Source organism: Poecilia reticulata, linkage group LG7 (assembly GCF_000633615.1).
Source record: "Poecilia reticulata strain Guanapo linkage group LG7, Guppy_female_1.0+MT, whole genome shotgun sequence".
Lineage (NCBI taxonomy): Eukaryota > Metazoa > Chordata > Actinopteri > Cyprinodontiformes > Poeciliidae > Poecilia > Poecilia reticulata.
In genome coordinates this window covers 29,430,084-29,442,281 of record NC_024337.1, presented here as the reverse complement: position 1 = coordinate 29,442,281, position 12,198 = coordinate 29,430,084, and the positions used below count along the sequence as shown (strand labels likewise).

At 33.1% G+C, this 12,198-nt stretch overlaps 2 protein-coding genes across 2 annotated transcripts; both read left to right on the top strand.

Moving 5' to 3' along the window:
• The first annotated feature begins 18 nt into the window (after positions 1 to 18).
• On the top strand, positions 19 to 2,654 carry LOC103467985 (uncharacterized). Its single transcript, XM_017305657.1, has 7 exons — positions 19 to 541; positions 671 to 712; positions 828 to 869; positions 1,721 to 1,804; positions 2,011 to 2,142; positions 2,275 to 2,387; positions 2,580 to 2,654. The coding sequence occupies exons 1-7, from the start codon at positions 307 to 309 to the stop codon at positions 2,652 to 2,654; spliced, it is 723 nt and encodes a 240-aa protein (XP_017161146.1). The 5' UTR covers positions 19 to 306.
• Positions 2,655 to 4,472: 1,818 nt separating this feature from the next.
• LOC103468007 (uncharacterized) lies at positions 4,473 to 12,012 on the top strand. The gene is made up of 7 exons (XM_017305656.1): positions 4,473 to 5,197; positions 5,311 to 5,373; positions 5,566 to 5,649; positions 6,139 to 6,201; positions 6,418 to 6,501; positions 6,705 to 6,839; positions 11,678 to 12,012. The coding sequence occupies exons 1-7, from the start codon at positions 4,960 to 4,962 to the stop codon at positions 12,010 to 12,012; spliced, it is 1,002 nt and encodes a 333-aa protein (XP_017161145.1). The 5' UTR covers positions 4,473 to 4,959.
• The last annotated feature ends 186 nt before the right edge of the window (positions 12,013 to 12,198 follow it).

The following is a 12,198-nucleotide window of genomic DNA, read 5'->3' as shown; positions in this document are numbered from 1 at the left end:
TCTTTATAATCCTGACATGCAGTYAGTTGGTTGATTCTTTATGTAGATATATGGATGAAACATTCAACAGAAATATTATTGTTCAATGTTCCTCAGGTTTTTTCATTGCCCAAATACTTAGCATTATAGCTAAGTATTTTGAGTATTGTCTTTAACTTTACATGGCAAATTTTCAAGTTTTATCACCTGCACGTTTTTCTCCAAAAAAAAAAATGTTAATCATTACTTGCTGATAATAAATGGAATATTTAAGGCTTGGGTTGCCTCACAACCCACAGACCTGTCCCAGGGAGACTGAAACTAAAAATGGAGATGACAATATTTTTTCCTGCATTGCTTCTGATCTGCTCTCTCTTCACAGCTCAGCTCCAAGCTGCAGACGACAATGAAATTATTTCACATTTAAGGCAAACAGATGCAGTGAATCTCCCAGGCAACCAACAAACCTTTACACAGGACATTCATGCAGTGCTGAGAGAGATGAGCGCTTCATTGGCTGGACTGAAGGTTGGTATGGAGTATCTACAGAGAGATAATGAAGGTATGTTAACCAGAAATCACTGCTGTTATTATATATAAACACTTTAGTTTCATACAGCAGTGTGAAACTACTGCTGTAAAAAGATTTTACATTCACATTTAAATGTTTTTCATTTTACTCCTCCAACAGCCAAGACAAAAGAACTGGACTTGATAAAACAACAATACCAAGGTATTTTGAAGACAATAAACAAAACCTTGATGTTATCACAATAAGGACAATGTTTAGAATAAGAAGGACATTATATTAACTAGTATGAATTGTCTGTCTATGTTTACTATTTTAGAGCAAGTGACAAAAGTAAGGAATCTTGAGCAGCGGATCCAAGGTATTTATAACTTTAACAATAAATTATTTTATGTGATAAATGACTCACTAAAACTATTTTCTCTCAAATATTGAGAAGCAAACAAAGCTGATTTATTTAAACAATTTTCAAAATCTCAGAATAAAACAGGAAAAGTTGTCTGACACCAAATCTATTGGAAATGTATCTTAGACAGGACTCATACACATACAAAAACTTCACAAGAGACATGTACACAAGATAAAAAAAAAATCATAAGCAGATTTTAGAAATACTTCTGCTGTAATTGCAGAGGGGATGAATGTTTGTATTTTTGTTTATTCCTTTCCTGGGCAGCAGGATTGATGGGAGGAGAGTGAATGAGTAATGGAAGGGATGAGAGCGCTCATACAGACGGGAGAGTAATGTTTACAAGGAACCAATTATTTTGCTGTCTTGATTTGTGATGTGTCTGAGTTTTGTTTTCTGTTTGCTAGAGGTAAAATTATACTAAAACTAAGCGACATTGAAAGTGATGGGTAAACCATTATTAAAATCTTTTTACGAACCTTAAAAAATCTCAGCTTCCTGAGAAGATCAAGGCACTAAAGGGCTTTATTATAAATCTGAGTGTATTTGTTAAGACAGCCAGGTGTCCATCTGTGTCCTACCCAGATACTTAAAGCACTCTACCTGCTCAACTTGCTTTCCCTGAATAATCAGAAGCATAAAACGCTGAGATGTGGTTGCTGCTGTATTTCTTCCACACAGCACAGTAGCATAAAGAGACCAGAAACTGCTGTGAATTTGTGATGTCAAACTATTACTGTGAAAACTGACAGAGGACATATCATTTTATTTTACATTTCATGTTTGTTTGAATCAATTTTCAGCTCAGATAGGAGAACTGGTCAGTGTTAAAACCAGAACAAACAACACTGAAAACCAAGTGGAGGTTCTGAAGAGAGAAAGAGAAGGTTTGGAAAACTCAGTAGTATTAATCTAAAAATGTTATTCTAACATGCAACAAAAACCAAGTTGTGTACTTTTATTTCATGTCCATTAAATGTTTAATATGCTTAGATTATAAAAAAAATTAAGATAGTAATTTTAAATACACCAAATAGTCTTTTACGAACAAGTAACTGCTTGATCCTAATAATATTAACTTATTGTCTCGTAGTGAAACAAGTGGCTTTCTCAGCTTCCTTGATGGCATCAGGTTCAGGACATATTGGACCATTTAACACACAGACGCCTCTAGTCTTCAGACATGTTGTTGCAAATATTGGAAATGCTTACAACCCAAACACAGGTAACCCATTTTATCCACTGTTTCAACTTGATTCTCTTTATAATCCTGACATGCAGTCAGTTGGTTGATTCTTTATGTAGATATTTATGGATGAAACATTCAACAGAAATATTATTGTTCAATGTTCCTCAGGTTTTTTCATTGCCCCGGTGAGAGGAGCCTATCACTTTGAGTTTCACTTANTGGATGAAACATTCAACAGAAATATTATTGTTCAATGTTCCTCAGGTTTTTTCATTGCCCCGGTGAGAGGAGCCTATCACTTTGAGTTTCACTTACATGGAGGTGGACATGCGTCACATGGGACAGGTGCTGTGCTGGTCAGGAATGGGAACAATATTGTCATCGCATATGAACATCAGGCTTCCTACTCTGTTAGCCCATCTAATGGTGCCACATTGCTGTTAGAAACTGGAGATGTTGTGTTTTTGCGTCAGTGGCAAAACTCAAGGATTTTTGATAACCACAATCATCATACAACCTTCAGTGGTCACTTGCTTTTCACTGTGTGAGCAGAAAACATTCCTAAGTTAATTTCTGCCTCAAGAGTGCATCATAACAAGTACATGATTTTTTATAACTGCATTAAATAATTTTTATTGTTTCATTTTGTCTTAAATTTCCACAATAATTTACCAGCCACAATGGTTCTAAGGCTTCTCTTTCAATTTTTCTATTTTTAATAGATTACACACAAAATGCAACTTAGAACTTCAATTTAGTTTTGTTGAAACATTTATTGTAATGCACAGTTTGTTTCAGATCAAAATTGTTCACTTTGGACTAAACCTTGTATATGTTGTTTGGTCTTTCATAAAATTTGTTTTTGAAAATTAAAAATATGTCCATATGTCTTTTGAGTGACCACAGAAATAGAAAATCATTGAACCAGGAACAATTGTTTTTTTCCAGTTTGTGTGTGTTATTAATGTGTAAAATACTTCAAATAAAGTTTTTAAAGTTATGCTAATTATGTTCATGGTTTAACCGGGGCCCCTTGCTCCTGCACTTCGGTTGTTAATGTGTTTGTGGAACTAACTTAAACAATCAGTGTGACTTTTCTGATTGATGAGTGTGATAAATTAAATAAACTATCATGCCTTTAGAACAGTACCAAAATATTCTATAAAGATGTTACTCATAGGTTGATTTCATATTGGAAGAGTTGACAATAAGAAGGTTTAGGATTAATATTTTGGGTTAGTTTATATAAACCTAAAGCAATTATAGTGGCTAAAATCCTGTATTTTAGGTTACAGGTTGCTATTGTTCCTGCTAGGCGTTGGTTTTACATGAACTCAATCAAGATTTGTTATGCCGATCTTCCTTTTGACTTATAATCATAAGGTCATTTATTTTCTGTACAATGTCCATTGTCTTGGCATTTCCTGTTAGAACAACATAAATCAAATATAAATCCAAACCAAACACAGTAGAAAACTGTTTGCCTCTCTCATAAGCAACACCTGAACAGAATCACACTTGACCTTAAGTTACCCCATACCTCTTCAGACATACTCAGAACACTAAGTACGCCCCCTAGTGGTGATAAACAGGAAAAGATTAATGGCTCCTACAGGAACATAAACACAAAAAGAAAATTGTGAAAGTTATTTTCATGTTGCATTAATGTTCATAGAATCGGATTTAGGAAATTGCAATCTGTGCATCAGTAATGAGCTAGTAAGCATATTTTTGCATAGTTCTTATAAAAGTTGACTTCCCACTGAAACTTTTCTTCCAAAGTCATATGTTTTTTTCTTCATGTGTTGTTTTCTGAGGAAGGACATAAGAAAAATACTTGGTTATCAGCAGTTTATCACATGTCTGATGCTGCTATCTGGTAAGTGTTGGTTTATCAGTCTGAGACCAAATAAGAGCTTATCATTTATACTACTGTTATTGAGGAAGCACAGAGAGAAAATAGTCCTTATCATTTATCTATCCACTCCTGGCACATTACTGGGTTATAACATCACAAAATCACAATGTTTGAGGTCTTTTTTTGTAGTTGTTGTTATTAATCACACACTAAAACATAAACCTCTCAAAAATTTAAGAAATGCAGGATTCTCTTATCAACTATTTTCATTTGAAATGAAAACATAACGTGAGTTAGAAAACAGCTCACTTTCTAATTATTTATCTATAAATCTTTCTAACTTATTGATGGAACATCATCTCCATCAAATGGAGATGATGTTCCAAAGAACTTGTTCTGATGTCAGCACTGGTTAACCATTTCCTGCATAAGTGTTTAATATAGACTTGTGCAGATAACTGTATAACAAAGTCCATCTTGGTCAGCACATGTGGCATTGTATTTTGTTTTAAAAACAATTAAAACCTAAAATGTCCATGAGCTGAAGAATGTACTGCTGAAGTGTATAGATGTTCAAATCCAGTGTCTTGAAAACTTATTAAAACGATATTTAAAAATTGATTAATCAAGGAAGCCATTGCAGTAACAAAAGGAGTAAAAAGATTTCATCAATTTTCTAGTGTTGGTCAGGACAGGATATTATTTCCTTGAAACTGTTTTTGTAAATAGAAACGTAGAAAGTTTAGATAACTCTCATGATAATGTTTTACAATGATGATACATGATACAATGACACAATGATGTCCCATATTTCCCTTGATACAAATTTCAGATCAAAGAGTAACCAGCATAAAATATTTTCAGGTCTTATCTCCTGCACGTTTTTCTCAAAAAAACAAAAAAGTTAATCATTACTTGCTGACAATAATTGGAATATTTAAGGCTTGGGTTGTCACACAACCCACAGACCTGTCCCAGGGAGACTGAAACTAAAAATGGAGATGACAATATTTTTTCCTGCATTGCTTCTCATCTGCTCTCTCTCCACAGCTCAGCTCCAAGCTGCTGCTGCTGCCAATGAAATTATTTCACATTTAAGGCAAACAGATGCAGGAAATCTCTCTGACAACCAACAAACATTTACACAGGACATCAATGCTGTGCTGAGAGAGATGAGCGCCTCATTGGCTGGACTGAAGGTGGAGATGAGGTACCTACAGAGAGATTATGAAGGTAACACAAGATTAGCAAAGAACACAAGTTTATTTGAAATACTGTGAAGATATGTTATTGTGAACATGGAAATAACATTATATTTCACTGTTTTCTCTTTACTGCCTCAACAGCTAAAACGAGAGAACTGGAGCTGCAGAAAGATGAATTAGACAAACTGAAACAACAGTACCAAGGTATTTATTTATTAATCTAATGTCCATGAAAATTAGTTTAAAGAACAAGAGCAATGTTGCCAAGCTTAATAACTCTATTTTAACTTCTAGAGGGGGAACTGCAGGGATGAATAATTAAAATAAATATTTTTGTTTTTCTGTTTGCATAAAAGTAATGGTGAGATGTTTGTTATTTTGTTATTGTATTTCCAGCTCAGGCAGGAGAGCTGAGCAGTGTTAAAGCCCTGACAAACATCACTGAAGATCAAGTGGAGGCTCTGAGAAGAGAAGGAGAAGGTTAAACATCCTTATTGAACACTCATATTATCATATCATAAGGCATTTTTAATCTACAATCACCAATAGTCTCATTCTTCATAATTATATTAATTTAAATGTCTCTTCAGTGACTAGGAAACAAAAATAAAGAAGATCAGGATTATTTGTAAAACAGCTGAAACACTGAGTTTCTTTACCTTTGGACTAAAACCCCATCTGTTTAGAGTTGCTTTTGTAAATGAAACACCAAATGATATTTGATGTGTAATGATAGCACTTAGAAAATGTAATGCTTCGATTGATTGTTGTGTTTTTATGATATAAAGCCCTTTGAACTGCCTTGCTGCCGAAATGTGCAATACAACTAATCTTAATTGATTGACTGACCAAAAATAAGATGTAATGAAGAAATGTAGCAACATAAATATTTGGATGTAAAAATTTATTGCAAAGACAGTTGTTTAGATTTTTTTGTCAAATTATATTTTTTCTTTGATCCACACACAGTTAAGACGAAAGAACTGGAGGTGCAGAAGAAAGAGTTGGACAAACTGAAAGAACAACACCAAGGTATGCCAATAATGAAAAAAAAAAAATCAAAAATAAACTCAAAAATAAAGGTATCAAAACATTACCTTTCATGTCAGCTGCCATGATTAAAAATATTATCAAATATTAAAATGAAGCAAAAAGTAAATAAAATAAAAAACAGTATTCTGTCATTGTGATAAATAATAGTCATAAGAGTAAAATTGATAACTGTTCTTTTGCTTCGCATAATTTCAGCTCATGCAGGGGAACTGCTCAGAGTCCAAACCAGGGCAAACGGCACTGAAACCAAAGTGGAGGCTCTGAGGAGAGAAGGAAAAGGTTTGTGAGTTCAGAGATAAACTCCCCACTGCAACAATCACATTTGTTAAAATTGTTACATTTGTTTAAAATAAAGAATGCATTGCTGTTGTTAGAAATCTGACCAAATTTTTTATCCCACATCCTTCTTTTTTATTCAAATCAAAACAGCTTACAGTGGATAATTTTATGCTGGATCCTAATAATTACTTCCTGACTTACAGTGAAACAAGTGGCTTTCTCAGCTTCCTTGATGTCTTCAGGCAACTATGGAGAAACTGGACCATTTAACACACACACACCTTTGGTCTTCAGATATGTTGCTACAAATATAGGAAATGCCTACAACCCAAACACAGGTATCTCAGGTTAAATGTTGCTATTATTATTATTATTATTATTATTATTATTATTATTATTATTATTATTATTATTATTATTATTATGTATTTCAGGTTTTTTCACAGCTCCAGTGAGAGGAGTCTACCACTTTGAGTTCTATATCTATGGACATGGACATGTTTCATATCCTGCAGGTGCTGTGTTGACCAAGAATGGAGAACATATTTTTATTGCATATGAACATCAGCCTTCTCATGCTGCTAATGCTGCCAATGGTGTCACATTGCTGTTAGAGGTTGGAGATGTTATATTTTTGCGTCAATGGCAAAACTCAAGGATTTATGATAACGGAAATCGTCACACAACCTTCAGTGGTCATCTGCTTTTCACCATGTGAGCAGCAAGCTGTGCTGATTTTTACCATCAACTCTACGTGTTGGAACTGACACGGAGCTACAGTGGTGTAATTTCTCTTCTTGATTTCCTCTTTTTTTGCATGTTTGTCACACATAAGAGCTTCCTTGCATCAAATCAATTTAAATATCAACTTAACTAAACACAAAATGTGTTTTTTAAATGAACGTTTATGTTTTTAATGGGGCAAAATAATCCAAATCTACCTAATCCTGTGTGAAAAAGTGATTGCTCCCACTTGTTAAAGCATAATTTAACTCCGGTTTATCACACAAGTTCACTTTCTCTAGCCATGCAGAGACATGATTACTGCCAAATCAGTTTTCAATTAAGACGTCACTTCAATAAGACCTGCCTGATAAAATGAGGTTTACCACAAGAGTCTCAAAATAGAGACATCATGCTGAGATACAAAGAAATTCAGGAACAAATGAGAACGAAAGTAAATGAGATATGCAGACTAATGTCTGAAAATGGTTACAAAGCTCAAGGATTTATGATAACCAAAAACACCATGATACCTTCAGTGGTCATCTTCTTTTTACATGTGAGCAACAAACAATCCCAGTTTTCTACCAGCTACAGTATCACACATTAGAAATCATTTATTGAATCAAGCAGAATACACATTTCTTTGCTAATTACAAGTTAATATTTTTGCATGTAAAAAATATTACATGCAAAACAAATATTCATTAAATATCATGGATATCCTAACTACACTGTGACTATGTATGTATATAATTTAAATTTGACTAAACTGGGATAAAAAGTGGTTCTTTAAACATGTGAAATAAATTGCCTCCTACCTGATGGACTTGAACACAAAATAACTATTAGTCTAATATAAAACTGTATTTCAATAGCTTTACATATATTTGAGAGTGAGTTATTGGATTTTTTTTCTTTCTGTTGTATATATCCATGTTTTATTTTTTAAGTACATTTTCAATTGAATATTTTATGAGCATTTGATTAAATATGTGTCTTCCCCAGCTTCTTTGTTTACAATTGTGTGTACAGTAATAGAGTTGGTTTTAAAACATTCTTTATAAATAAAGTTTATTTGATTGAACCATAACTTGATTTAAAATTATGTTTTTTTAAATTTTATTTTATAAATATTGTCATATTAGTTAATAATAGTGGTAAGCTAAACCTTATCACAGATATTAGTGAGAATGAAGATGGAAGCATTTTGTCTTTGTAAAAGAATATAATGATCTTTTTTTCCATCAGCAAAAAACAAACTTAAAAAAATAGCACTGGTTTTTACTGTTTCAGCAATAATAAGGACATGGTTTGGGACATATTTAACATTTTTATATTCATTTACTTAATAAAGCCACTTCAAAGACTAAAACAACCAGACTGAATTGTTACCATAAGAGTCTTTTTCTAAGATGACACATAGGTGTGATTAATGATGATAATGTTTTTAATGAGGAGGTGAGAAAATCCTCTTGGTTTATAAGATAAAGAGAAGGTAACCCTGGTTTTGCCTTTTGTTATTTGTCTTTCTTTGTACAAAAAAAAGTCATTACAAATTTGAACATCTTAGAAATGCTCATATATTCAGTAATTTCTTTGCAATAAGAGCTGTATTTAAGCTTTGTGGACTTTCTGAAATTTGCCCACCCTCCATGTTTTTCTTAGTATCTGATAAGAAATCAATGACCTGACTTTGATGGCAAGTAGGTTTCCTTCACAGATACTCAGTGAGATTATCATCAGATAACAGTGAAACAAAGTCCATCTTAGACAGCATGTGTGAACTATATTTTCATCTTTCTTTAGCTTACTGATTTGTGAGCCATTTATGAGCCATCAACATGATGGCTCATAAATGTTTAATTAATTCTAATTATATGATTTTAGATTGTAGTAGGCTAACTTCATAATAGATATTGTGTTGCTCATAAAAAGTAGGTCTGACTGTGTGACTGAATCTAGGTTTCTAGTGTGATCTGGTTTGTGGCCTCATTAAGAGCTGATTTCTAATAAAAACAACAATTTTGTTTCCTCCATTTTGCTGGAAAAGGCTGTGGTGCATGCTACCATTAAACTTATAGACACTATTTCTCAGTGACTGCAACACACTGTGGTCATGTGATGACACAGGAACCTAAAGATGTGTCACTTCGGCATACAGGAATGGTAAGAGATTTTCTTAAAATGTTTATCTGAGCTAGGAAGAGCATACAGCTTGAGAAACTCCACATGTAGTTTTTGTTTCCTCAAAATTATAGATGCCAAGTGAATGAAGAGAGTCCTGGTCTGCCAAACACAATTTAAACCAGTTGTTTAGTACAGTAACAGAGAGTCATAGAAGAGAGTTTGCTATGTAAGAAGGACTATTTTGTGTCAAGAGCACAACTGTTTTTAAAAGAGAGGTGAATAAGTTACTGTCAAAAATCTATTTAAAATAAGTTTGCCCTTGGTTTTTATCATGGAGAGGATTCTGTCCTTGAAATGTAAGAATTTATTTTCAGCTTTTGTAAAGAGAAACATTGTATAGTTTTAAGAATGAAAATAACACCAACCAACAACACTAACAATAAAAAACACACACATTATAAAAATTATTCTAAATTTAAAACTATGGTTTGTCATTTGTTGCAAGATATTGCGCTTTTTTTGATTGTATACGACAAGTCCAATGTATCAAGCCTTATCTCCTGCACGTCTTTCTATAAAAAAAAAGAAAAAAAAAAAGACTGTGGTAATAATTATTCAGCTGTAGTAAATGCAGTATTTAAAGGCCTGGGTGATGTGAACCCACAAAGCTGATCTGTAGAGACTGAGGACAGAGATCAAAATGTTTTTCCCAGCATTGTTGCTAATCTGCTCTCTCTCCAGCGCTCAGCTGCAAGCCGACAATGAAATAAGACAAACTGGATCACAGGAAGGAGACGCAGAAAATCTTTCAAATAATCAACAAACCTTTAAGCAGGACATCAATGCTGTGCTGAGAGAGATGAGCGCCTCACTGGCTGGACTGAAGGTGGAGCTCAGGTGCTTACAGAAAGACCATGATGGTATGTTTAGAAACCGAAGAATATCACAGGGAATTTCTACTTGATATAACCAAAATGTTTGCATAGAAATAAATATATTGTTCACAATTTTGTTGTACTGTCACCAACAGCAAAGGTGAGCGAACTGGAACTGCAAAAGACTGAGGTGGAAAAGTTGAAACAACAGTACCAAGGTATTTATCACAAAAAGCCTTCATGAGTAAAAGTTAGACATCAGAGGTAAAATCCATTTTGTTTAGCATAAGCACCCTCTAGTTTTTTATTGATAATTATTAATCTTATTCTAAATCTATCTGAGATACAATTGCAAGTACAAATAGGACCCACTAGACACGAATTTCTGTTAAAATCTTCACTGACAGGAAGAATAGATTGAATCTATTATTCATCTTTGCTGGCATGTCTTTTCATTTATGCATTAAATTAGAGAGAAACCTAAAGAAAATATGTTTGAAATGTGAATTGTGGCATCAGGAAATAAACACGTTATCTTTCTTTTCCAGAATCTGAAATCTGAAACAACACTAACAAGGTATTTAAATACTGATTTTATACATGACATAATCTTGTTTGCCTTCATTGTGCTTTTTATAGCAAAAATATAAGAAATGGGGCAAATCAAAGTGTCTCCTGTGTGTCATGTCTCATAACCACTTAAATCTTGAGGAAAAGAAGACAACTAATGTAAAACAAATATCTGTTTTTTTCTCTTTTAACAGGAAGGGGTAACATAATAATAATAATAATAATAATAATAATAATAATAATAATAATAATAATAATAATAATAATAATAATAATAATAATAATAANATAATAATAATAATAATAATAATAATAATAATAATAATAATAATAATAATAATAATAATAATAATAACAATAATAATAATAATAATAATAATAATAATAATTACTGTGGTTCATCTGATTTCAGCTCATGCAGAGGAACTGATCAGAGTTCAAACCAGGGTAAACGGCACTGAAACCAAAGTTGAGGCTCTGAGGAGAGAAGGAGAAGGTTTGTGGATTTAGAAATAAACTCCCCATGTTAACAGTCATATCTGTTTAAAAAATTGCATTTATCAAAGCTTTCTTTAAAATGTTAAAAATATGGCCAATTTTTAAATTCTTGTTTCTATCCAAATAAAATTAGCTTACAGTGAATAAATCCATGCTGGATCCTAACATTTACTTTTTCTCTCACAGTGAAGCGAGTGGCTTTCTCAGCTTCCTTGTTGGCCTCTGGTTCAGGAACAGTTGGTCCATTTAACACACACACCTCTGGTCTTCAGATATGTTGTTTCAAACATTGGAAATGCCTACAACCCAAATACAGGTATCTCAGTTCACGTGATTATTATTATTATTATTATTATTATTATTATTATTATGTATTTCAGGTTTTTTCACAGCTCCAGTGAGAGGAGCCTACCACTTTGAGTTGTATATCTATGGACATGGACATGCTTCACATCCTCCTGGTGCTGTGTTGACCAAGAATGGAGAACATATTGTTATTGCATATGAACATCAGTCCAGTGGTGTTGTTAAAGCCACTAATGGTGTCACATTATTGTTAGAGATTGGAGACATTGTGTTTTGCGTCAGTGGGAAAACTCATGGATTCATGATAACCAAAATCGTCACACAACCTTCAGTGGTCACCTGCTTTTCACCATGTGAGCAGCAAGCTGTGCTGATTGCCACCATGAACTCTGCAACATATCAGAACTAATGTATACACTGAGCTACATACATTTCCTTAAATGTAGTGGTTACAACTTTTAGTCAGTCATATATTTAATTTCAATATGACCAATCTGGCAGAGCAATCTGTTTTTTTTAATGGGTGGATCAAATTGCCTCCAAAATGACAGGCTTCAATAGTTAACATTAAGAAATCTCTACTAAACACTAATTT

Bases quoted from the DNA above. Each gene is read 5' to 3' on its own strand.
- LOC103468007 (XM_017305656.1), top strand. From the start codon at position 4,960: ATGGAGATGACAATATTTTTTCCTGCATTGCTTCTCATCTGCTCTCTC. The intron at 5,650-6,138 runs GTTAAACATCCT...ATCCACACACAG, and splicing joins TCTGAGAAGAGAAGGAGAAG to TTAAGACGAAAGAACTGGAG. The intron at 6,502-6,704 runs GTTTGTGAGTTC...CCTGACTTACAG, and splicing joins TCTGAGGAGAGAAGGAAAAG to TGAAACAAGTGGCTTTCTCA.